At 36.3% G+C, this 27,316-nt stretch overlaps 1 protein-coding gene across 2 annotated transcripts in view; it reads left to right on the top strand.

The window, feature by feature from the left end:
• Nucleotides 1-24,000, top strand: part of CEP192 (centrosomal protein 192) — a 146,285-nt gene extending 122,285 nt beyond the window's left edge. For both annotated transcript variants that reach the window (XM_036757884.1, XM_036757875.1), the window contains exon 45: nt 23,626-24,000. In XM_036757884.1, the coding sequence (XP_036613779.1) occupies nt 23,626-23,764 (139 nt within the window). In that variant the 3' untranslated portion in view covers nt 23,765-24,000. The remainder of the gene's footprint in view (nt 1-23,625) is intronic.
• Nucleotides 24,001-27,316: the final 3,316 nt, after the last annotated feature.

Here is a 27,316-nt window from a genome sequence, read left to right as displayed (position 1 = left end):
GCAATATAATAACTATTTTGGAGTATAAAAGATTTTAATTGTGATTAAAAAGAATTCTCTTCCCAGAACTTTATTGGAAAGTTCTATGCTAATTGTTTTGCCATTTGGTTTTTATATTCTCCAATCAACATCGTATAGTTTTCATAGCTGGATGCTTAATCTTCGTTCATGTTGTCTGGCATATGTGTGATGGTACTCAGGTGGTTCCCCTTTTTGTTCCATGGATATTAAGTTAATTCTGTGTTTGTTTAACCCAGGAGTGGGTAAACTACAGCAGAAGACTGGATCTGACCACTAAGAATAGTTTTTATATTTTTAAATACAACAAAACTTTATTTAAAAGATAAGTGCCAAACAAAAGCAGATAGCTCACCAGATTTGGGCATTACTTACCTATCTCTTGTTTAGCCACTTAAAATGAAGTCACAAATTCAGAACTGAGTCACTACTGAAATATTGTAAGTTAAGTACTTATATCTTTAAGTTTCATTTTTCTCAGTATAAAGACATGTAGCTTTTCTTTAAAACTCCATTTTTAATCAGACCATTTGGGCATAAGTATATTAGACTTGTAGCAGAAAGTACCATATGTTAATATGTTTTATTTGCAAAACTGTCAACTGTCTGGATTGTCCTTCATTAAATTAGAACTATATGGCTGACTCATAATGGCTGCTACATCTTTATTCTCTGTCTTTTATAATGATTACTTAGATAGTAGGTATTGCTGGTAGATACTTAGGACCCTTTTCCTCCCAAGCAAGTGTAAAAGTTCCATAAAAGAGGGCATATAATATCCACAAGAGTTAGTTGATGCCTTACAGCTAACAGAAAGTCATAGAAGCTTTATATTGTAGATAAATACAGTATAATTGTAGGAAAATAATACAGACCTCTATACATAGAGTAGAAACTACTGACTAAATTGCAGAATTCATTTGTTAGAGAGGTGTAAAACTTTTAACTTTAGAAATGCTTTTATACAGAGATGATGGCTCTCTTCAAGTTAACTGAATATATGTATGGGCATATGTTATATACAAATAAAATATTTTTGTAAATACTAAAATGCAGGATTATATTGATGAATTATATTACTTAGATCAAATGCATCCCCCACTATAACAAATATTTAAGTAGAAATTAAACACAGTTGAGAACTTAGGTTGAGCTTTGTCTGTTTTGAACAGAGAGATCATTACAGCTAATTTGAAATTTGATCATTATTCCAGAATCAAGAGCTTTTTATTATTATATTAAGTTATATGAAATTTTAAAAGACTACACAGTTAAACTTCCCCATTAATCAAGATGGAAAAGTGAAAATGAAAATAAGTATTCTCATTCACTGTACCATAGATGACATCATCAATAAACCTTTTATAAATAGTGTGACAGGGGAATCACATGAGCCATTTGTAGATGCCATTGTTGAGGAAAAGTACTAAGTGTTTGATCATCATTGTCCTTTGTGTAGAAAAATAGTTTGGGAGTGGTGATCACATGGTGCTTAAACATTAGTTTTGTATATTTCGAGTTGTACTACTAGCTCATCTTTCTTAAATACTCTGGGTGTTCTGGGAAGACAACTGTCATGCAATTAATTTTTTTGGTATTTAGCTTTTAATTTTCCATGTTATAATACGGCTGGCCCCAGGAAATACTTTTTAAAATTTCAAGTTGATATTTTTCAGAATTATCATGTAAGACTTGTTAATTCTTTTTTTTCTTTTTTAAATAGTATTTCATTTTTTCCAATTATATGTAAAGACAATTTTTGATACTCGTTTTTATAAAAGTTTGAGTTCCACATTTTTCTCCCTCTTTCCCTCTCCTCCTCCTTCCTAAATGTTAAGAAATTAATATAGGTTATATATGTGTAATCATGTAAAACATATTTCCAAATTAGTCATGTTGTGAGAGAAGAAACAAAAAGAAAAACTAAAGTGAGAATAGTATACTGCAATTTGCATTCAGAGTCCATCAGTTCTTTCTTTGGATGTGAATAGCATATCCTATCGTGAGTCCTTTGTAATTGTCTTGGATCATTGTATTGCTGAGGAGAACTAAGTCATTCATAGTTGATCATCACACAGTGTTGCTCTTATTGTGTCCAGTGTGCCCCTGGTTTTGATCACTTTGCATGAGTTCATATAAGTTTTTCTGAAATTGATCTGCTCATCATTTCTTTTTTTTTTAATTAATAATTTATTTATTTAATATTTTTAGTTTTCAACATTGAGTTCCACAAGATTTGGAGTTACAAATTTTCTCCCCATTTCTACCCTCCCCACCCACTCCAAGATGGCTTAAATTCTGATTGCCCTGTTCCCCAGTCAGCCCTCTCTTCTGTCACCCCACCTATCCCCCATACCCTTCCCCTTACTTTCTTGTAGGGCAAGATAGATTTCTATACCCCGTTGCCTGTATATCTTATATCCCAGTTGCATGCAAAAACAACTTTTTTTTTTGAGCATTTGTTTTTAGAACTTTGAGTTCCAAATTCTCTCCCCTCTTCCCCTCCTCCCTAAGAAGGCAAGCAATTCAACATAGGCCACATGCATATCATTACGTAAAACCTTTCTACAATACTCATGTTGTGAAAGACTAACTATATTTTGCTTCTTCCTATCCTATCCCCCTTTGTTCAGTTTTCTCCCTTGACCCTGTCCCTTTTCAGAAGTGTTTGCTTTTGATTACCTCCTCCCCCATCTGCCCTCCCTTCTATCATCCCCCCCCCTTTTTTTATCTCCTCCCGCCTTCTTTCCTGTGGGGTGAGATATCCCAACTGAGTGTGTATGTTACTCCCTCCTCAGGTCAAATCTGATGAGAGCAAGAGTCACTCATTCCCCCTCACCTGCCCCCTCTTCCCTTCCTATTGAACTGCTTTTTCTTGCCACTTTTATGTGAGATAATTTAGCCCATTCTATCCTTCCCTTTTTCCTTCTCTCAGTGTATTCCTCTCTCATACCTTAATTTGATTTTATTTTTTTAGATACCATCCCTTCATATTCAACTCACCCTCCTGTGTCCTCCCTCCCTCCGTGTCTCTCTCTCTCTCTCTCTCTCTCTCTATATATATATATATATATATATACATATATACACACACACACACACACACACACACACACACACATATATGTATATTCCTTTCAGCTGCCCTAATACTGAGGTCTCATGAATTATACACATCATCTTTCCATGTAGGAATGTAAGCAAAACAGTTCAACTTTAGTAAGTCCCTTATGATTTCTCTTTCTTGTTTACCTTTTCATGCTTCTCTTGAGTCTTGTGTTTGAAAGTCAGATTTTCTATTCAGCTCTGGTCTTTTCACTGAGAAAGCTTGAAAGTTCTCTATTTTTTTGAAAGTGCATATTTTTCCTTGGAGCATGATACTCAGTTTTGCTGGGTAGGTGATTCTTGGTTTTAATCCTAGTTCCATTGACATCCGGAATTTCATATTCCAAGCCCTTTGATCCCTTCATGTAGAAGCTGCTAGATCTTGTGTTCTCCTGATCATGTTTCCACAGTACCCAAATTGTTTCTTTCTGGCTGCTTGCAGTATTTTCTCCTTGATCTGGGACCTCTGGAATTTGGCAACAATGTTCCTAGGAGTCTTCTTTTTGGAATCCTTTTCAGGAGACGATCAGTGGATTCTTTCAATTTCCATTTTACCCTCCTGGCTCTAGAATATCTTGGCAGTTCTCCTTGATAATTTCTTGAAAGATGATATCAAGGCTCTTTTTTTGATCATGGCTTTCAGGTAGTCCAATAATTTTTAAATTATCTCTCCTGGATCTATTTTCCAGGTCAGTGGTTTTTCCAATGAGATATTTCACATTGTCTTCCATTTTTTCATTTCTTTGGTTCTGTTTTATATCTTGATTTCTCATAAAGTCACTAGCTTCCACTTGCTCGAAACTAATTTTTAAGGTAGTATTTTCTTCAGTGGTCTTTTGGATCTCCTTTTCCATTTGGCTAATTCTGCCTTTCAAGGCATTCTTTTCCTCATTGGCGTTTTGGAGCTCTTTTGCCATTTGAGTTAGTCTATTTTTTAAGGTTTTATTTTTTTCAGTATTTTTTTGGGTCTCCTTTAGCAACTCATTGAGTTGTTTTCCTTGGTTTTCTCGCATCACTCTCATTTCTCTTTCCAGTTTTTCCTCTACTTTCCTTACTTACTTTTCCAACTCCTTTTTGAGCTCTTCCATGGCCTGAGGCCAATTCATGTTTTTCTTGGAGGCTTTTGATGTCGACTCTTTGACTTTGTTGACTACTTCTTGTTGTATGTTTTAGTGTTCTTTGTCACCAAAGAAAGATTCCAAAGTCTGAGTCTGAATCTGAGTCCATTTTTGCTGCCTGGCCATGTTCCCAGCCAACTACTTGACTTGAGTTTTTCATTGGGGTATGACTGCTTGTAGAGTATAGAGTACTTTGTTCTAAGCTTGAGGGGCTGCGCTGTTGTTTTCAGAGCTTTTTCTACACAGCCAGCTCTGCCACACCAGTGGTTCTCCTCCCCCAAGAACCACCGACTCAAATCTGAGCAGGCTGTGTACTCCTGCTCTGATCTGCCACTTAATTCCTCCCACCAGGTGGGCCTGGGGCAGGAAGCAGCTGCAGCTGTAGTTCTGTAGCTGCACCAGCTCCTCTGCTTCCGGGACGATGGCCGAACCATGAACTCCTTTCACTCTGTCCCCGCAGTTTTTTCCCACTAACCTTCTCTGTTGTCTTTGGTGTTTGTGGGTTGAGAAGTCTGGTAACTGCCACAGCGCACTGACTCAGGGCACTAGGTCCTGTTCCGTCTGGCTCCCGGTCTAGTTGGTCTGGGTTCAGCCCACTCTGGGCTCTGCTCTGCTCTCAGCTCCATGTGTGATAGACCTTACCCAGCGACCATCCAGGTTGTCCTGGGCTGGAGCCCTGCTTCCCTCTGCTATTTTGTGGGTTCTGCAGTTCTAGAATTTGTTGAGAGCCATTTTTGTAGGTGTTTGGAGGGTCCTGGGTGGTTGCTTTAGGCACGTCTCTTCTTTCCAGCTGCCATCTTGGCTCCGCCCCCAGAACTATTGGGTTAGTCTGTTTTTTAAGGTGTTATTTTCTTCACTATTTTTTTGGGTCTCCTTTAGCAAGTCATTGAGTTGTTTTTCATGGTTTTACCGCATCACTGTCATTTCTTTTCCCAATTTTTCCTCTACTTCTCCTACTTTCTTTTCCAAGTCCTTTTTGAGTTCTTCTGTGGCCTGAAATCAATTCCTATTTTTCTTGGAAGTTTTTGATGTAGGCTCTATGACTTTGTTGACTTCTTCTGGTTGTATGTTTTGATGTTCTTTTTCACCAAGAAAAGATTTTAAAGTCTGAGTCCATTTTTGCTGCCTGGCCATGTTCCCAGCCAACCATTTGACCCTTGAGCTTTTTGTCAGTGTATGACTGCTTGTAGAGAGTACTTTGTCCCAAGCTTTAGGGTCTTAACACTGCTGTTTTCAGACCTACTTCTGTCGCTGCCAGCTCTGCCACAGCAGCGCTCCTCCTCCCCCAAGAACTGCCAACCAGGACCGCAACCCAGATCCAAGCTGGGCAAATGCTCCCTGCACTCCTTTTCTGATCCGCCACTCAATTCCTTCCACCACAAGGGCCAGGGACTCTGGAAGCAGCTGACACTGGAGCTCCAGAAGCAGCCACAGGTGCTTCCTGCTGCTGCCGCTGCCACTTCCACAATGCCTCCGCTGCCCCCAGGGCTGGGGCCATATTGCCCCAATCTAGCAGCTTTCCCAGTAACCTGCTCCATGGTCTTTGGCGTTTGTGGGTTGAGAAGTCTGGTTCCTGCTGCAGCTTAGTGGTTAATGGCCATAAGGCCTGCTCCAGCTGCCCAGCTCTCAGTCTGGTCTGTCCTGGTGTGGCCCGTGCTGGGCTGTTCTCTGCTCCCAACACTGTGTGATAGACCCTTCCCAGTGACCATCCAGACCATCCTGGGTTAGACACCTGCTTCCCTCTGGCATTTCATGGGTTCCACAGCTGTAGAATTTGTTCAGAGTCATTTTTTACAGGTGTGTGGAGGGATTTGGGGGAGAGCTTGAGCAAGTCCCTGCTTTCCAGCTGCCATCTTGGCTCCATCCCCTGCTCATCATTTCTTATTGCATGGTAGTATTCCATTAAATTCATATACCACAGCTTGTTTAGCCACTTCTCTATTGATGGGCATCCCCTGCTTTGTTAATTCTTTATATGTATTACTATGCTAACTTGGCAGGAATCTCTTTAATACGTATAAGTCAGGCCTGCACAATATATGTCCCGTGGGCTGCTTGCAGCCTGCCGAAGGATTTCAGGTGGCCCGGAAAAAATGTAGAGGATGTAAAAGAAAGTAAAGATGTAACGAATGCTTTGCCTGTGTCCCACTTAAACCGCTCCACTAGTCATTACTGTGCCCGTCACGTAACTTGGTGAGTGGTTGCCACCATGTGTATTCTCCTGTCACATGATCCACAGCAACCAACCACTGTCATTCTGTCTCTAGTCTGAGAGGAGTCAGAGTTGTATCTTTTTACTGTGTTTTTGGCGTTATGGTATTGAACAGGGACAAAACGAGTGCAGCCATGCACCAGTGCGGCAGATATCTGCTGTTCGATGAGTGGCAACAATGGAATGGCTTCTTCCCCTCCCTCACTGTGCATTCACCCTCCAAGTTACATGAGTATCTGGCTTGCTCTCCAAAGTCAGACACTCAGTTAAGTATTTTTTTTTATATGAGCAGTTTCTGTGGTTTTTTTTGTTCTAACATTAAAGTTTTTGGGGTGACTTTGTAAAGTGGGTGATAAAAAGAAATAGAAGATCAAATTAGAACATAGAGTGTTTGATCCAGAGTGGACAAGTAGATACTTGTTTACTTCCTTGAGAGACAAAATCTTGTGCCTTGTTTACCGAGAAGTAATAGCTATTCTGAAAGAATACAATCTTCATCATAATTTTGAATCAAAACATAACTGACTTTTTCATTGGAGACCAATGAAAACAAGTTACAGTGTCCAGATGCTTGAAAAATCTCAGTGAAGAACAATGGTTTTTCAGGATAGTAAACTCAGAAAATGAGGTGGCTAGTATAGTTTTCAGATTTCTAAAGAAATCAATTTCCAACATGATTCCAGAGTACATTAAACTGATTGCTGACAAGAAGTGTAATATACCTCATTAACTATCTGTAAACAGTAAGAAAACCTGAAAAATGTATTAAAACTTGTACCAGTTAGCAAAGTAGTTTTTTTAACATTAATGTCATTTCACAATAAATAACAATCTTAAGTAATAAGTGTAATTAATTGATATTAATTGAAATTTCCCTTTTTAAAAAATGTTTTATTTACAAAATAGTTTAATCATTAATTATACCTTTACTTGGAGAGTGAGCTGCTAAAAACCTGTCTGTGGCCCAAAGAAGTTTAACCTATTTTAGTTTTGGCCCCTACCTACTTCTGAGTTAAGCAGGTTTGATATAAGTGATAAACATTTTTAAATTTTTTATACTCACATTGAAATGAAAATATTAAAACAACTTTCAAAGTCAAGGGATGCCAAATTATCCATTTCTCTTTCCCTCCTCCATCGATACATGCCCGTATGTGTGTGTGTGTGTGTGTGTGTGTGTGTGTTTTGATGGCAGCAGAGCCAAGATGGTAGAGTAGGAAGAATTACAGTGACCTTCTCCCCCTAAAAAATTTCTCCAGACATATCTAGAAAATGCACTAGACTTGATTTTTCCAGTTCAGGTTGGTATACAGAGACAGAGAAGTCTGTTGACGCTGGGGATAACTTTGGACCAGGATTGTCCTGCTTAGAACACTTTAGCACTCAGAGAAAGGCTGTGTGCCACAGCAGGCGTCGATCCCAGAGCGCTGTGACCTTGTTCATGTAAGGTGTGGGAACAGTTCTAACCTGCACCTTTGTGACTCACAACCTAGTGCTGGTTGATCCAGGGTGGACTGAGAAAAGGATTCACATCCAGGGGAAGTATTTCAGGGCAACGAGGGGTCATAGGCCCAAGACTCTGTACTGAGGAGAGAAGCAAGTTCAGAAGCAAGAAATACAAGTATGGCGTGGACCTCAGGAAAACAGCAGTGTCTCAACTCTAACTTCTAGCCTAGTCTGAATCCTACAGAGTAATAGCCAGTGCAGGAATCCCAGAGTGGTAGGAAGTTTCTAATTTTGCCACTCTGAACCAGCAGCACTTTTTTTAATTCTGTAGTGGCTCAGACCTAAACATAGGTCAAGAACTTGCAGAGCTCAGATGGGAAGGAGAGGAGGACAGCAGATAACTGAAACAGATGACTTTTAGAGCACTGTTAGCTTGCAAGTTCCCAGCCTGAGTTATTCCCGAGATACTGGAACAAAGTAAATAGTAACCCCAGCAACAGGACTGAGTCCAGGCTTCTAGAAGTGCACAGAGCCCAGCCCTTAATATCAAACTGGAAATTGGGAAGAGGACTGGATGAATGTGCAAACCAAAAAAATAAAAAAATCCCACCATAAGAAAGCTGATATATTGATAGGGACATCCAAAACATAAACCCAGGAGATAAGAATAACTCAAACATCTATAAGAAAGCCTCAAAAAAAATCAACCAACCAAAAAAAGAAACAAACCAAACTGATGGGACCCAAATGTAACTAGAATTGCTGGGAGAGATGAAGCAAGAGTTTAAAACTTTTTTTATAAATTAAATGGAACTATTAGAAGAAAAAAAATGGGAAAAAAGATGAGAATATTGTAAGAAAGAACTGGACAGGGAATTAACCGTTTGGCACAAAAGATACCAAACCATATGCAAAACAGTGAACTCCCTGAAAATTAGAATGGGAAATAAAAACCACAAAACATCAAGAAATACTAAAACAGAGTCAAAAGACTGGGGGAAAAAAAGTAAATGTAAGATATCTCACAGCAAAAACAACTGATCTGGAAAAAAAGATCTAGGACAAAAATTTTAAGAGTTTTTAGACTACCTGAACATCATGAACCAAACTAAAGGAGTCTAGACTTTATATTTCTATAACTTTAAAAAAGACTTCATATGTCTTAGAACCAGAAGGCTAAAAAAAATATAGACTCTCAGTCATTTCTTGAAAGAACATGCAAATTGAAAACTCCTAGGAACATTATAATCAGAATCCAGAGATTCCAGATCAAAGAAAAAATTATTGCAAGCAGCCAGAAGGAATTCAAGTACTGAGGAACCATAGACAGAATCTCGCATATGATTTAACAGCCAACACTCTAAAGGAGTATAGAGAGCTTAGAATATGATAATTTTAGAAGGTAGAGAACATTGACTTATGGCTAAGAATAACTCACCCACCAAAACTGGGTATAATCCTACAGGAGGAAAAATTGATTTTTAATGAAATAGAGGACTTTTAGCCATTCTTGATCTGTACAATCTATAGTTACAAGGCTAAGGGAGTGAAGCTGATACTTGAACATCACTCTTATCTGAACTGGTCAAAGTAGGGATGAATACACACACACACACACACACACACACAGAGTTTTGTAGAGAAATAGACTTTCACTCTGCAGGGAAATTGGAGGGAAAGGGGGAATTAGAAGGAGTATGCACTAAGGGAAGGGTAAGTCTTAAGCAAAACAGATTCTAAGAATGAACACAAATACAGCTCTTTTTGAGGTGTCAAAGAATGGGAATCTAAGAGGGTGCCCTTAATTGGGGAATTGCTGAGCAGCTTATGATATATAAATGTGATGGAACATTGTAAGAGTCATAAAGTGTAGATGGTTTCAGGGAAATCTAGGAAGGCTCATAACTGATGCAAAAGAGGTAAATAGAACAAGGAGAACAGTTTATACAATGACAACAATATTGTAAAGACAAACAGCTTTGAAAGACTTAGGATCTGTATAGTGATTAACCATAGTTCCAGAGAACTAATGATGAAACATGCTACCTACCTCATAATAGGTGAAAGACTTCCAGAGTGCAGAATGAGACGTAAATGTGTGTAAATACACACACATTCCCATATGGACATGGCTGATAGGGAATTCAGTTTTGCCTAACTACATGTTTGTAACAGTTTTTTTCTTTCACTTTCAATGGAGGTTTGAAAGAAGGAGAGAGGTGTATTTTTGTTCGTTGAAAAAAAAATTTTTTTTTTTTCAAATAAAGGGATAGGTAATAAGAAAGGCCAAAGGATAGGTTCAGAGAAACTGATACAGAATGAAGTGAGCAGAACCAGGAGTACAATTTATACAATAACAATATCTTAAAGACTAACATCTTTGAACGGTTTAATATTTCTGAACAGTACAATGACCATCCCTGATTCCAGATGGCTTTGTGCTACCCATCTCTTGACAGAGGCGTAATGGATTCAAGCTGCCAAATTAGACATATATATGTATTCGAACATCAGTGATGTGGGAATTTGTTTGGCTTCACTGTGTGCATATTTGTTAGAGGTTTGGTTTTTTTTTTTCCCTTTCAACTTGGGTGGGGTAAAGAAGGAGAGAAAATTGAATAATATTAAAAAAGTACAAATAACTTAATGCATCTAAAAGAAATTGGTGTGCATATAAAACAAAAATTTAAGCAAAGTCTTGATGTTTTGTAGCAATGTACTTGTCACATGATATTATTCTTTTGGGTTTTTTTCTCTCTCTTTTTTTTTGTTTTGGTTACATTTTAAGTTCCAAACTGTTTCCCTCCCTACCTCCCCACTTAGCAATAGAGAAGGCCACTATTTGGCACAGATCTATAAATATATGTAAAACCATACTATGCACACTTCTATTTTATCAGTTCTTTCTTAGGAGATGTGCAGCATCTTCCTTCATAAGTCTTTTATAGTTGATTTAAGTATTTATAGGACTCAGGATATCTTGGTTGTGCACAACTATTCTTTGAACAATATCGCTGTTATTGTATATGACATCCTCTTGGTTTTGTTCATTTCACTTTTCATTATTTCATGCAAATCTTTCCATGGTTTTTTAAAACCAACTAGCTCATCATTTACAGCACAGTAGTATTCTATCACAATCATATACCATAGCTTGTTTTTAGCTATTCCCCACTTGATGGGCATCTTCTCAATTTCTGGGTCTTTGCCACCACAAAGAGAGCTGCCGTAAACATTTTAGAATTTACAGGTTCTTCTCCTTTTTCCCTGATCACCTTGGGAAATAGACGTAGTAGTGATATTGCTAGGTCAAGGGTATACAGTTTCATAACTCTTTGGGCATAATTCCAGATTGCTCTCCAAAATGGTTGAATCAGTTCACAGTTCCACCAACTGTATATTAGTGTCATGATTTTTCCACATCCCTTCCAACATTTGTCATTTTCCCCTTCTACCATTTTAGCCAGTCCTGATAGGTGTGAGATAACTTGAGTTGTTTTAATCTGCATTTCTTCAATCAATAGTAATTTAGAGCATTTTTTCATATGACTGTATATGGTTTTGATTTCTTCATCAAAAAAATGTCTCTCTGAGAACCTGGGCAAGTCACTTTCTTTGCACTCTAGACAACTTCCTTAAGATGATAAGTTGCAGACAGTGATAGCTTCCATGGTTAAGGGACTTAGTTCCCTATTTCCCCCCCCGCCCCCCCAAAAAAAATCTCATTTAGTCTCTGTCAATTTTAATGGTTTTAATTGTGTTGATTTTGTTTAGCTTACATTTGAGTAGGCAAACCTTATGTGCAAAACACAGAAATCTAACTTTATGATATGTATAGCCAAACTCTGTTATTTCATGAAAAGCTTGACCAAACACCTACATAAATTCTTGGTCAGTTTTAATTTTTCATAATGACAGATGGAAAAGCCAATGACTTTATTGACAGTTTCTCTGTTGTTATTTGTTTAGAGAAGAAATTGATATTAACTTCAGTGACTTAAAATATTCAAGGAATATTTTAAATACAAAGAAGATACAAAGAAAATACAAAGAAGCATTGAGTATTAGGAAGGTTTCTGGATCTTTAAACTATTTGGAAGAAATGACAATGGTTTAAAACATTTGAAACATTTTACTTTGGATGAACATTTAAAAAATATAGTTTCCCTATTTGACCAAATATTTGCATTTATAGTTTCTACCATCCATTACAAATATCAAAATTCAGATTTATTGAACCCCACTGGGTGGTATGCAACATTTACAGTCATATGTGCCCTGGTTCATAATACAACCACAGTCATGTGGAAGACAATTGAACAAAAATTTGTCAGGAGTGCAGTGGGAGTATTTACCAGGTTTCAAGATTGTATGTACATGGAAGGGAGAGTAGTATGCAGAAAGATTGGGATTTTAGAGTAGCACCAAATTTTGTAATGTCTTAATGCCAAGCAAAGAAGTTTGAACTTTTACACACTACATAATAGGGAGCTCATAAAATCCTACTTTTAAGAGAACTACTCTTTAGAGGCATGGAAGCATATATAAGACATACAGTTGCCAAAAGAATGTTTGAGTATTCCTGAGTGCCTTATCATTTATAAAGAAAACTAAGGAAGAAGTAATATCTGTAGCAAGTTAATTTGGATTTTTTTCTGTTTTAATTTCATTCTTCTTGTCCTAAGCTTTTTCTTTCAAAAAAGTTAAATCATCACTTATTAATTGTTATATAAGGGAAAGAGCACTCCATTTAGTCAGAGGACCTACATTCAAATCTGGGATTTGCTACTTACTAGTTATAGTCAAGTGACTGACCTTAGGCAAGTCAGTTAACCATTCTGGGTCGGTTTTCTCTTATGAAAATGAAGGAGTTGAACTATATGAACTTTAAGGTTCGTTCCATTCTAAATCCTGTGATTCACAAGATGGGGCTTCCACTGGGAGTTAGTGGGGAGTGAAAGTGATACAAAAAAGAAAGAAAAGAGCATCAGTAAAACATTTTAAAATACTCAGAAGGGATTAGAAGAAACCTCACTACCACAGAGGGCAATTTTGTTCCTACATTGTTGAATTTAATATGTGTGCACTTTTAAGAACACCGCATAACTGTTATTCACAGTTTAAAATACTCTCTTTTTTTATATTGAAATGTTCCTGTTTGTTGATGTTTAAGTTTATAATAAAAAAAATGTTTTAAAACCATTATGACTTTCTGAAATTGTTATCCTTCCTTCCATTATAGCCGCTGTTCCCTTTTTTTTCCCTCTCCATAGATATAAATAGCTAGTACCAAGTACTAGACAGTAGAGATACCATATATGTTAACAAAAGGTTGTCTGATACAAGTATAGAAAATAGAAACTGGGGAAGATTCATTAGTTAACAAACATATTTAGGAACGTTTCCTATAACATCTCACTCTATATCTCATTGAGTTTCTTCTGGATAATAGACATAAATTTTTTTTAATTACCAAAAAAATAGAATAGTTTGCTCATTTCACTTGTGAAAGGGAGATGACTCTTTTCCTATTAAATAAACATAAGAGATTATCATTAAGGACAAGGTAGATTACAGACATTTATTTTAATATAAACAAAAAATAATTTTTAAAAAACAGTTTGGAGCAAACAGTTGACAAACAGTAGATTAAAAACTTAAAATCTTAAATATAAGGAATCAATAAAACGGGCGAAGATAATTCCCATTCCACAGTGGTTAAATGATCAAAACTATGGACAGATAGTTTTCTTTCTAATAATTAGTGAGGTTTAGTATTCATGTAAGTTACCATTTTGAAAACTAACTTACATGAAAAAATACTAAACGTCAATAATAATCAGAAATGTAATTTCACACAATTCAGAGCTACCACTTCATACTTATCAAAATGACCAAAGCAAGAAAAACAATTGGGATTGTACCATTAGAGTTACATCTTTATTCCAAACTTATAGAGTCTTTTTGGAAAGCAGTCTTGGAGTGAATTTACAAAAAATGGTATCTTTTGGCTAATGATTACATTGTTGAGTTTATATAGTAAGTAGTTTTTTTTTAAATCTTTTCAGAAATTTTTGTAGCAGCATTCCTGGGCAACATGACAATTATTCAATAAAGGAATGGTTAATTTTGGCATGTTAATGTTATGAAATAGTATAATAATTAAATTAAGATAGCCAGTATTGTAGGCTATAAAGATATATAGAAAGGCCTTTGTGAAATAATACAAAATAATAAAAGCCAAACCAGAATAATACAATAAGTACTTACTACAGCTATGTAAAAGGAAAAGGAAATGAAAGCAAATGGACAAAGAACCTTAATGAAGACTTAGAAGAGGGAGTGACTGAAAAAATTAAGACATTTTATGAGTTGAAATTCATTTATATAAATGTATATTTTTTGCAAAGCTATTTACATTGGATGTCCCATTTTCTGGGTTTGTTTGGTTTTTTTTTTAGGTACAGATCTTAATCACTAGCATTTGCAGAGCAAGGAATAAAAAAAATCATCAGAGGAAATGTTTGTTCCTTGTGATAGTTGTAACTTTAAATACTCCCTATCCATTACTGTTGTTGTTGTGGTAATGGCTCCAACTTGAGATACGCAAAGTTTTGGTTATTTTTTATGAAACAGTTTTTTTTTTTAGAAGAGTGAAAAGTAATACATTTTGTGGTTTGTAGGTTTTTAGAAACTCTGAATGTAAATGGGATGGCTACATGTAGTGAGACAAGGCTGTAAAGCCCTTGTTTAGAGTACATGTCCAACAATTGCTTTTTAGGTCTCCTGATTCATGTCCTGCTCTTATATTTGCTGTGAAATTAGTCATTAGTGGTTAAGAGGTTTTATACTACATCTCTTCTACTGGAATTCAGTGCACTTTGTTTTTCCCTTTTTCTCTGGTCTGTGCAAGTATGTGGTTAAATTCAGTTCGCATCGATAGCACAATATATTTTTAATTTGTTTATTCATTGATAGAAAATTTGCGTGTGAAGACTGTATCAATATTACACTTTATAGTTTCTTTCTAGAATGAATTCTTAAAAGATTTTTTTTCAAAATTCTAAACCTAAAGTTTATTAAAGCATTATTCCAGGTTTTGTTTCTTTAATTGTATCTAGAATGGCAAGGACTGTTTAGGCTTCAAAAAAGAGCTTTCTTTTACAGAATTTTGTACTGTTATTGTACTTATCTGTATGTACTATTTTGTGCTGTTACTGTATTTATCTTTGACAGCACTAACACAGTTGTGGTTCGGGGGGGGGGATGTTTAGTCTAGGAAAGAGCAGGAACTGACTTGGGTAGTAAAGTTTGGATACTTGATAGATAGAAAAATATTTGTAGTTAGATTCCCTAAGAATCAGTAAGAGCTTCATTATTTTTTAGCTTTTATTTATCTTTATTTATTTATTTATTTTGTTTGATAAATGCTCTTGAGTACACAAATCTAATCTGAAACCCTTCTAATTACACCAAATTCTTATGGGTAGTGAAATACTGAACTCATAGAAAAGTGGCAAAATCAACTTTGATATTCTATTTATTTATTTTTAGGCATTTATTAAGCTACTGCTATGTGCCAGGCACCGTACTAAACTCTGGAATTACAAAGAAAGGCAAAAGATAGTCTTTGCTCTCAAGGAGCTCACAGTCTGTTGGGGGAGACAACATGCAAACAACTATGTACATACAAGATAAATGCAGGGTAAAGTGGAGATGATCAACAAAAGGAAGGTATTAGCATTGAGGAAAACCAGAAAAGACTTCCTGTAGAAAGTGGGATTTTAGCTGGAAATTGAAGAAGTCAGGAAACTTTTTTTTACTAGTTTCAGACATGAGGTAAGGAAGTCCCGCTCACTAGTGTTGACAGTGGCAGAAGAGAGAGAAGGGTGTACATGAGAGATATTACAAAGGTAAAATTGACAGGACTTGGTAACAGATTGGATAGGGCCAACGGGGGGGGGCGGGAAAGGAAGTGGGTATATTGTTAATTATAAGTACACACTTTATAGGAAAATAAATGAAGCTGTAAGCTGACCTGAACTGTCAGTGAGATGACCAGATACAGACGTTTGAAGTCAGTGTAAATTAGTTTTTGAAGGCTCCTGGGAGCTTTTTTTTTATAATTTTTTTTTAATTTTTAGTTTACAACACTCGATTCTACATGATTTTGAGTTCCAGATTTTCTTCCCTGTTTTCCCCGGCCCCCGCCGCACCCCCCCAAGACAGCATGGAATCCGATATATCTTCCACGTATAACTTTGCATTAAACTAATTTACACACTAGTCAAGTTATGGAGAAGAATTATGACCAATGGAATGAATCATGACAAAGAAGAAACAGAACCAAAAAAAAACCTCAAAAACAAAAAGAGGCTAGGAAGAAAGGGGCGGGGGGGAAGGCGGGCATATGGTGTGCCTCAATCTGCATTCATACTTCATAGTTCTTTCTCTGGATGTAGATAGTACTCTCCATCGTGAGTCCTTTGGAGTTGTCTTTGCACCTTGTGTTGCTGAGAAGAGCAAAGTCTATCAGGGTTAGTCCTCACAGAATCCATATGTCTATGGTTGTGTATAATGTTCTCGTGGCTCTGCTCCGCTCTGTCAGCATTATGTCGTGTAGGTTTTTCCAGGTTGTTATGAAGTCTGTATCATCCTCATTTCTTATAGCACGATAGTATTCCATTACTTTCATATACCAGAGCTTGTTCAGCCATTCCCCAGTTGATGGGCATCCCCTTGATTTCCAATTCTTAGCTACTACAAAAAGAGCCGCTATAAATATTTTTGTACATATCGGTCCTTTTCCCACTTGTGTGATCACTTTGGGATACAACCCTAGAAGTGGGATTGCTGGGTCAAAGGGTATGAACATTTTTATAGCCCTTTGGGCATAGTTCCAAATTGCTATCCAGAATGGCTGGATCAGTTCACAACTGTACCAGCAATGTAACAATGTTCCAATTTTCCCACATCTTCTCCAGCATTTATCATTCTCCTGATTTGTTATTTTAGCCAATCTGACAGGAGAAATGTGGTATCTAAGAGTTGTTTTGATTTGCATTTCTCTAATCAGTAGTGATTTAGAGCACTTTTTCATATGTCTATAGATGTCTATAATTTCTTCCTCTGAAAACTACCTGTTCATATCCTTTGACCATTTCACAATTGGGGAATGACTTGTATTCTTATATATTTGGCTCAGTTCCCTGTATATTTTAGAAAGGAGGCCTCTATCAGACACACTGGTTGTAAAGATTTTCTCCCAAGTTTTTGCTTCCCTCCTAATCTTTGTTGCATTGGCTTTTTTTGTACAAAAACATTTCAATTTACCATAATCAAAATTATCCATTTTGCATTTTGTAATGCTCTCTATCTCTTGTTGGGTCATGAATTCTTTTCTTTTCCATAAATCTGATAGGTAAACTATTCCTTGCTCTCCCAAATTGCTTATTGTATCAGCCTTTATTCCTAAATCATGAACCCATTTTGACTTTATTTTGGTATATGGTGTGAGATACTGGTGTATGCCCAGTTTCTGCCCTACCATTTTCCAATTTTCCCAGCAGTTTTTGTGAAACAGTGAATTCTTAGGCCAGAAGCTGACCTCTTTGGGTTTATCAAAGAGTAGATTGCTATAGTCATTGACTTCTCCATCTTGTGTACCTATCCTGTTCCACTGATCCACGACTCTGTTTCTTATTCAGTACCAGGTAGTTTTGATGACTGCTGCTTTATAGTACAGTTTAATATCTGGTATGGCTAGACCCCTTCCCTAGCATTTCTTTTCATTAATACCCTAAATATTCTAGACATCTTCTTCCAGATGAATTTTGTTATTATTTTATCCAGCTCTGTAAAATAATTTTTTGGTAGTTTGATTGGTATGGCACTTAATAGATAGATTAATTTAGGTAAAATTGTCATTTTTATTCTATTAGCTTGGCCTAACCATGAGCAACTGATATTTTTCCATTTATTGAGATCTGACTTTATTCATGTGAAAATTGTTTTGTAATTGTCCCTGGGTCTGTCTTGGCAAATATTTTATAGTGTGTACAGTAACTTTGAATGGAATTTCTCTTTCTATCTCTTGCTGTTGGGCTTTGTTAGTAATGTATAGGAATTCTGAAGATTTACGTGGGTTTATTTTACATCCTGCAACTTTGCTAAAGTTGTTTATTATTTCAAGTAGTTTTTTACTTGATCCTCTAGGATTCTCTAAGTAAATCATCATATTATCTGCAAAAAGTGATTATTTAGTTTCTTCTTTGCCTATTCTGATTCCTTCAATTTCTTTTTCTCCTCTTATTGCTACAGCTAACGTTCGTAGTACCAAATTGAATAGTAGGGGTGATGATGGACATCCTTGTTTCACAACCCTGATCTTATTGGGAATGCATCTAGCTTATCCCTATTACAAATAATGCTTGTTGATGGTATTAGGTAGTTGCTGTATATAATTTTAAGGAAGGCTCCATTTATTTCTATGCTTTCTAGTGTTTTTAATAGGAATAGGTGTTGTATTTTGTCAAAGGCTTTTTCTGCATCTATTGGGATGATCATATGGGTTCTACTAGTTTTGTTGTTGATATGTTCAATTATGCTAATCGTTTTCCTAATATTGAACCAGCCTTGCATTCCTGGAATAAATCCTACCTGGTCATAGTGTATTATTCTCGTGATAAGTTGCTGCAATCTTTTTGCTAATATTTTATTTAAAATTTTTGCATCAATATTCATTAGGGAAATTGGCCTATAGTTTTCTTTCTCTGTTTTGACTCTACCTGGTTTGGGTATTAGTACCATATTTGTGTCATAAAAAGAATTTGGTAGGACTCCTTCTTTACGTATTTTCCCAAATAGTCTACAAAGTATAGGAATTAATTGTTCTTTAAATGTTTGATAGAATTCACATGTAAAATCATCTGACCCTGGAGATGTTTTCCTAGGGAGTTCATTGATGACTTGCTCAATTTCTTTTTCTGAGATGGGGTTATTTAGAAATTTTACTTCCTCTTCTGTTAATCTGGGCAGTTTATGTTTTTGTAGATATTCATATCTCTAAGGTTGTCACATTTATAGGCATACAATTGGGCAAAGTAATTCCTAACTATTGTTTTGATTTCCTCTTCATTAAAGTTGAATAAACCCTTTTCATTTTTGATACTGGTAATTTGATTTTCTTCTTTTTAATCAAATTGACCAAAAGTTTATCAATTTTATTGGTTTTTTCATAAAACCAGCTCTCTGTTTTATTTTTTAATTCAATAGTTTTCTTGTTTTCAATTTTATTAATCTGTCCTTTGATTTTCAGTATTTCTAATTTAGTATTTAATTGGGGATTTTCAATTTGTTCTTTTCCTAGTTTTTTCAGTTGTATGCCCAATTCATTGATCTCCTTTTTCTCTATTTTATTCATATAAGCATTTAGAGATACAAAACTTCCCCTAAGAACTGGTTTTGCTGCGTCCCATAAGTTTTGGTATGTTGTCTCATTATTGTCATTCTCTTGAATGAAGTTATTAATTGTCTCTCTGATTTGTTCTTTGGCCCACTCGTTCTCCAATTAATTTTTAAGTTATTTTTCCATGGTTCTTTATTGCAAATAATTTTTATTGCATCATGATCTGTAAAGTATGCTTTGACTACTTCTGCCTTTCTGCATTGGATTGTGAGGTTTTTATGCCCTAGTACATGGTCAGTTTTTGAGTATGTGCCATATACCGCTGAGAAGAAAGTATATTCCTTTTTATCCCCATTCCGTTTTCTCCAGAGTTCTATCATATCGGCCTTTTCTAAAATTCTGTTCACCTCCTTAACTTCTTTCTTATTTATTTTGAGGTTAGATTTATCAAGTTCAGAGAGGTTGAGGTCTCCCAATATTATAGTTTTGCTGTCTATTTCTTCCTGTAACTCCCTTAACCTCTCCTCTAAGAATTTGCATGCCATACCACTTGGTGCATATATGTTAAATGAAGCATATATTGCTTCATTGTTTATGGTGCCTTTTAGCAGGATATAGTGTCCTTCCTTATCTCTTTTAATTAAATCTATCTTTACTTTTGCTTTGTCTTGAGATTAGCATTGCTACATCTGCTTTTTTAACTTTAGCTGAGGTGCAATATATTTTACTCCAGCCTTTTACCTTTACCCTGTGTGTATCCCCCTGTTTCAGATGTGTTTCTTGTAAGCAGCATATCGTAGGATTATGGTTTTTAAATCCATTCTGCTATCTGCTTCCGTTTTATGGGAGAGTTCATCCCATTCACATTCACAGTTAGATTTCTATCTGTGTCTTTTTCTCCATCCTATTTTCCCATGTTTATGCTTTTATTTCTCCCTTTCCCCTTTCACTCCTCAGCAAAGTTTTGCTTTCGACTGTTGCCTTCCTCAGTTTACCCTCCCTCTTGATTCCCCTCCCTTATCTTACCATTTTCCACTTGCTACTTCTTCCCTCCCTTTTTTCCCCCTTTCCCCTCCTACTACCTGTAGTCCAAGTTAGATTTCTATACTTATCAGGGTATGTTATTCCCTTCTTGAACCAGATCAGATGACATTAAAGCTCAAATACTGCTCCCTTCTTTCCCTCTAGTTTAAAATGTGTTTTTGTGCCTCTTCATTTGATGTAATTTACCCTTTTCTACTACCTCCTTACCTCTTCTCCCATAACCCTCCCTTTACATCTCTTAATTATGTTTTTTATCCTTCTTATCAGTTATTTTATACAGACATTCACTGTCTATGTGTATCCCTTTCAATTGTCATAATAGCTGTACTATTCTCAAGATTGACATATGTATATGTGTGTGTGTATATATATATATGCATATATATATATATCATACATAAGATGATATAATCCTATATAAAGATATAAATAATTTGCCCATATTGATTAATAAGCTTTGTGGGGGTTTTTCCCCTTGTTTACTATTTTTATGTCTCTCTTGAGTTTTGTATTTGAAGATCAAATTTGCCATTGAGTTCATCAGGAAGGTCTGGAATTTCCCTTATTTCGTTGAATGTCCATCTCCTTGCCTGAAAAATTATGCTTAATTTTGCTGGGTAGTTGAGCCATGGTTGTAGTCCCAGCTCCTTTGCCCTTTGGAATATCATATTCCAATTTCTCCTGTCATTTAATGTAGAAGCTGAGAGATCCTGCATGATCCTGACTGTAGTTCCATGATATTTGAATTGTTTCTTTTTGGATGCTTGCAGTATTTTCTCCTTGACCTGATAATTCTGGAATTTGGCTATAATATTTCTTGGTGTTTTCAATTTGGGATCTATTTCAGGGGGTGATTGGTGGATTCTTTCAATGACTATTTTACCCTGTGGTTCTAGGACCTCTGGACAGTTATCTTTGATAATTTCTTCGAAGATACTGTCAAGGCTATTTTTTTCATTGTGAATTTCTGGTAGACCAATAATTTTTAAATTGTCTCTCCTGGATCTGTTTTCCAGGTCAGTTGTTTTTCCAATCAGGTATTTCACATTTTTTTCTATTTTTTCATTCTTTACATAATGTTTGACTACTTCTTGATGCCTCGTAGAGTCATTAGCTTCCACTTCTCAATTCTAATTTTTAATGAGTTGCTGTCTCCATTTTGCTTTTGAGTCTCCTTTTCCAATTGTTTGATTTTACCTCTCAGGGTGTCATTTTCTCTATTTAGATTCTGAATCTCCATAGCCATTTCACCAATCTTATTTTTTGAGGACTTGATATTGTCAGTGTTTTTTTTTTTCCATTTTTTCCATTTTTTCTTCTACCTCCCTAATTTGGTTTTTAAAATCCTTTTTTAGCTCTTCCAGTAATGCTTTTTGGGCTTGGGACCAGTTCCCATTCCCTTTTGTCAGATGTGGGTATAGTGTCATTGCTATCCTCTTCCAAATTGGCATTTTGATCATGCCTGTCTCCATAAAAAGAATCAATGGTCCTTGGTTTTTTTGTGTTCTTCATGTTGGTTAGCCTTTTCCTGGCTTTACAATGAATTTCTGCTTTTAGAGCTCAAGGCTCTCTGTCCCAGGTTTCTTATTCTGGGGATTGTGAGTTTATTTACTGGCTTTGTGAATTATAGCCTGCAGTTTCCTCAGGTGTGGGGGAGGGGTCTGGTTGCCTAAAGTCTCTTCTCTTGGGGTTGCTCTCCAGCACTGTTGCTCTTCAGCAATGGTCTCAGCTGTTTGTTGTTTGAGCTGGTGTGTGGCACTTCCCCTGGTGGAGCAAGGGTACGTCTGGGCTCCTGGTGTTGACCCCTGCTGGCTCTGCCCCTCTGGGACTCAGGAACTCCCACTACTGGGCCACTGAAGCCCCACTTCTGTCTCCTCTATTCCAGCGTTTTTCCCCGAGGAATTCTCTGGGTTGGGGCAGGGATTAGAGCCGTTTTACCTGGCCATTATGTCTCCTGGAAGTTCAAGAAGACATGTTTCATACCTTTGGGCTGCAAGCCTCAGGAGTTGATATCTCACGGCCGGTGGCGTTGTGCTGCTGCCTCTCATCACTTCCACAGACTGCTGTCCTGTGTTGGGATGCCTGGGGATATCCGCCGGTTTCGGGTGCCCAGCTTTCTCCTAGCCTCAGCTTTTTTTTTTAAAGGCTATTAAGATGCTAAATATTTTGAATGAGTTTTAGAAATATAACAGTACCTTATTAAGAAAAAAAAAACCCTAGCAGAATTTTTAACATTTGTGATCTTTGAACTTTAAAATCTAGTCCAGAGAAGAGAATCTAGTAGAATATAAGCTTCATGAGTGCAGGGACTTTTGACAGCTTTTTGTTATGCTACTGGTACCTAGCCTTGAACAGTATATAGGGAGAGTAGAGTCAATTCAACAAATTCAATTCCAGGTAGGAAAGTTTAAGGCAAAGAAGACACAGTTAAAGTTTGTGAAGTAATAAAACAACATAGATATTGTACTCAAAAATAGCAATTTATCTGATCACACCAATCTTTTGGTGCTGAACTAGGCTGCTGCTTTCAGGACTGATTTACAGTCCCTCTGAGAGACTCACAAAGTCAATTCCAAACTACATTTTATGCAGAGGTAATTGTACCTTATATTTTTATGAATGTTATATGGTTTCTAATATAATTGCCCATGTGTAGAAATATTTTTGTCAGAATGGTACATAACCTGAAATTTTTGGTTTAAAAAGCATTTAGATAAATTAATAGACTCATAAGAACTTAGAGCTGAAAGTTTACAGTTGAGTAAATTGAATCTCAAAGATTACACACATTAGTTGGTGGCAAAGCTAGGAATAAGACAGGTCTTCTAATTCCTAGTTCATTCATCTTTTTACTTTCATAGGTTGTTGCAACTTTGTTAAGTTCAAGTTATCAAGAGGTCATTTGGGGATAATATCTTTTAAGATCAACTTTTGTCTGGTTGCTACAGATAGAGCATCTCTCTGTACGTGCTAATCAGGCAACCCCATTTTCCTAACTTTTTCAGAAGCCCAGATCGTCAATACTTTGCTCTAGAAATAAATGGTTTTTTTTAAGAGTTTCTTACCCTTCAGCCCATATACTTCCTAGTATTTCAGTTATTTGTTTGATTATTCAGCAATAGTTGCAAATTATCAAAAGATCGTGAAACCGTGACGGTGAGGTATGAAATAAGGAAAATATGCACTGTTTTAAGCCTTGTGGTATTTTGAAAAATCTAGTGGATGGTACATGTTATTGCAGTTATGCAGCTAACATTTCCTTTTCTCTGATACAGAGCTCAGCATTATATCAACATGCCAGTTCAGTTCAAACCAAAGTCAGCAGGAAAATTCGAAGGTCTCTTAGTGGTTCAAACAGATGAAGGCAAAAGTATTGGTATTCGACTGGTTGGCGAAGCTCTTGAAAAAGTTTAACTGGAAAGCAGTTTGTGTAAAATACATTGTTATAGTCTTTTTTCTATGCCACAATAATGCTTTTGTAAATGTTTTATATTATAAATTGAGCTGTGTTTAACATTTTGTTTTTGCCCTAATATTGAAGACTACTGAAATATCATGTTTCTCTTTCATTATTGCACATGTTTTTGTGAAGGAGGAAAATGTTCTATTTTTACATTGATTATGACTTATCAATAAAGATGTATTTATTTTAATATACTATATTCAGAAGTAAACAGTTTTCTATTGAATTTGGCTGCAAAACTCAATTACCTTGTTGCTATGTATTGCTTCTTAATTCTCTTAAGTCCCTGAACCTTTTCTGTTTCTTTCTCTTTAGCACAGTCTTCCCTTTTTCCATATCACATACCTCCTGTAGTAGAATCACTATTTTTCTTAATGCACAGTGTTAGTAAAGGAGGTTACCCTTCCAAAGCTGATATTTTTCAGTTTCTTCCAACCATTATTTATTAAGCATATCGTAGATACCAAGTACTTTGTTAAGCCTAGGAAATACAAAAACAAAACAATCCTTGCCGGTGAGGGGTCTATGTTTCTAGATGGGGTTGGGATGGGAAGGAAACTGTTGTGCATAGATGACTAAATACAAAAAATGCACAAAGTTATTTTGAAGGGTAGGGCACCTGTCTATGGAGAATGATTTGTTAACTAGAACTAGAGGGCATGGTGGAAGGGCACTGAGAGTAAGAAGGGGTTGAGGGTATGTATGATTGACATGGATATGTATGGAGGAAATGTAGCATTTGGTGAGGGAAGGCAGCTTTTTGGCTTAGCATTTCCTTCAAAGAAGTAATGGTTTTGTGGACTCGATTATCAGTTGTGGGGAGTTCTAGGGGGAGGGGATGAGTATCCTAGGGCAGTTCAGCTCCAGATAGTCAAGGCGGAGGTCAGAATCTGTGGTCTGCTGGTTATAGGGGGATGAGACTTGTTACTAACCCTCCAATCACTTCCAATTTTCTTCTCGGGCAAATATCTACATTGTTGTAATAGATAATAGGTCAAATTTTGCCATTTTTTTTTTTTTGGTCATGGCAACTACTTTATGACTCAGAGGGAACATACAGTGGGAAGTAGAAGGTTATATCAATATGGAAGTCAAAAAATCATCTGGGTGATACTGTACAGAGTAGATTAAACACTTCAAAAATGAGAAATCTAGTATTGAGGTATTATTGTTGTGATAGTTTTGAGAGTAGATGAGCACACTTTACTTTTGCTTTGGTCATGGTTACTAGTTACTACTCTTGACCGTAGCAGCAACAAAGATTTCTGAACCCCCGGGGAATAGTGCCTGAGGTTTTTTAAACAATATTTTGTGCATGTTATAGTGGAAGTAACATTGATTTCTAAGTCATACATTCTAGGTCTGAGTACCAGTACCAGGTTTTAGCTATGTGACCTGGAGGAAGTAAGCTGAATTTGCTAGAACTGTCTTCTGCCATTTGAGGAATGGAGACAACTGTCCTTACCTAATTGACTTGATTTGCAGTGAAAGCCAGAAAATTGTTATGAAAGCAGTAGGCAAATTAAAGTATTAGTTAAGTAAGAATTTTTTTCTTAAGCTGGACATGGACTGGATACTAGGCAGCAACTAATTTGCGACTTAGCCTATCAATGCCTTCAATCAGTAGAGACAAATTACTTGCTCATGGATCATAACTAGTACGTGTCAGAGGCTATATACTTAACTCAACTTTTCCTAATTTGAAGGCCAGCTCTCTTCTATACAATATGCCTGCCTGCCTCTTCAAGTCAGGATACTACCATAGTGTTACTGTCAGCTCCTTAAAGGGCCTTGCTTGCATTAACTTGACCCAGTGAAAAAATAACTAATTAAAGGCCTTTTATGATCTGCCCTCAGTTTTAACTTTTTTGAAATCAAATTCTATAATTTCACTATTATGCAGTGATTTTTTGTTTCCTAACATATACCTTCTGTGTTCCGAATATACTGTTTAGTACTAATAGTTCTGCCATGTTAAAGTTTCATTTTATTCAGGTTTCCCATATACAGAACCAGGTTTTGAAAGCATAGTTGAATTTACCTTGTATTTCTGAAAATATGTACAGTGAGGAAAAAGAAGCTGCTTTTCCTGCCTTTAAAAGGGTCAGCTCATAATCTACATTCCACAAAAAATTTTGACACCGTATAACATAGGGGGAGAGGGGACTCAGGAGTAAAGGACAGTGTTTTGAAGTGTGCATAATTTCTGATTTTTACTTTTTTGTATAACTGCTCTCTTAGGAACTTTGTGCCCATAGAATAGTAATGTTATTACCATACTTTGGAGTACAGTTGTTCTGCCATGAAATTATTGGTGCTGAGATTTATTGAAGTAGCCATTTTTCTTTCCAATAGAGCTTGACTTAGTGCCATTGTAGTCAATTCATAGATTTCATCATTTCCAAAAAGTAAACTTTTGAGACCACAGCCTTCATTCCTTTTAGGTTTATGACATAGGTTGCAAGGGAATATGAATGGATAAAAATGAATGAAAGGATCATTCTGTTAAACTGGCATTTAAGTGCATCCTGTATGTCAGGTACTGTTAGCATACAAATGCTATAAAATAATCCCTTTTCTTAATAAGCTTGTTTCTATTGGGGGAGACATGGATATAGATAAATACAAATAGAACAAATACAAAGTAAGGAAGGTCTCGTTTGAATGGATCAAGGAAAGCTTGGAACTAAAAGGGCCTTGTCATTTAGTCCAATTTTAAAGATGAAGAAATAAACCTAAAGTGACTTGACCAAAGTTTATACAGGTATTAGAGTGGCTGAGCTGAGTTTCAAACCCAGGTCCCTTGGTTTCAAATCAAGTACTCTTTCTGTTGCACCATAGCTGCAACCTCAACACCGCTGGAACACACCTTTAAGGACAGCCTATTGACACCATTTATGAAGAACTTTTTAGCACAAAACTGAAATTGTTGAGCTGCACAAACTTTTCAGAACACAAGCTAAAGATTCTCTAAGAGAAAAAAGTAAGTTTGACCCTAATATTCTTCCAGGTTTTGATGGCATGTTGAGTATATCTTGGGGATGATCTTAAGCAATGTGGCATTTACACAATAAACAACTTTCTATAGTGTCAGTTTTCTACTTTATTAAGATGCAATTTGGAAATCAATCCATCAGCAAACATTTATTAAGTATCTACTATGAGCCAGGCACTATCTATGCAAGACATAATGGGATACAAAGGCAAAAGTAAGATAATCCTAAGGGGGAATACAACATAGATATAGTTTGTATAGAATAAATGATAAGAATCAATGAATAAACATTAACCATCTATCATGTGCCAGGCATTGTTAACTACTGGGGATACAAAAAGGCAAAAGACATTCCCTGTCATCTAGGAGCTTACAATCTAATGGAAAAAAAGCAAACTACACAAAGCAAGCCATGTACAGGATAAACAGGAAAGGAACTGGAATTAAGTGGGTTTGGGGAAGGCTTGCTGTAGAAGGTAGGATTTTAATTGCAACTTAAAGGGAGCCA

Source organism: Trichosurus vulpecula, chromosome 1 (genome assembly GCF_011100635.1).
Source record: "Trichosurus vulpecula isolate mTriVul1 chromosome 1, mTriVul1.pri, whole genome shotgun sequence".
NCBI classification, from domain to species: Eukaryota; Metazoa; Chordata; class Mammalia; order Diprotodontia; family Phalangeridae; genus Trichosurus; species Trichosurus vulpecula.
Note: the sequence above shows the minus strand (reverse complement) of the source record. Positions and strands in the feature narration are given on the sequence as shown.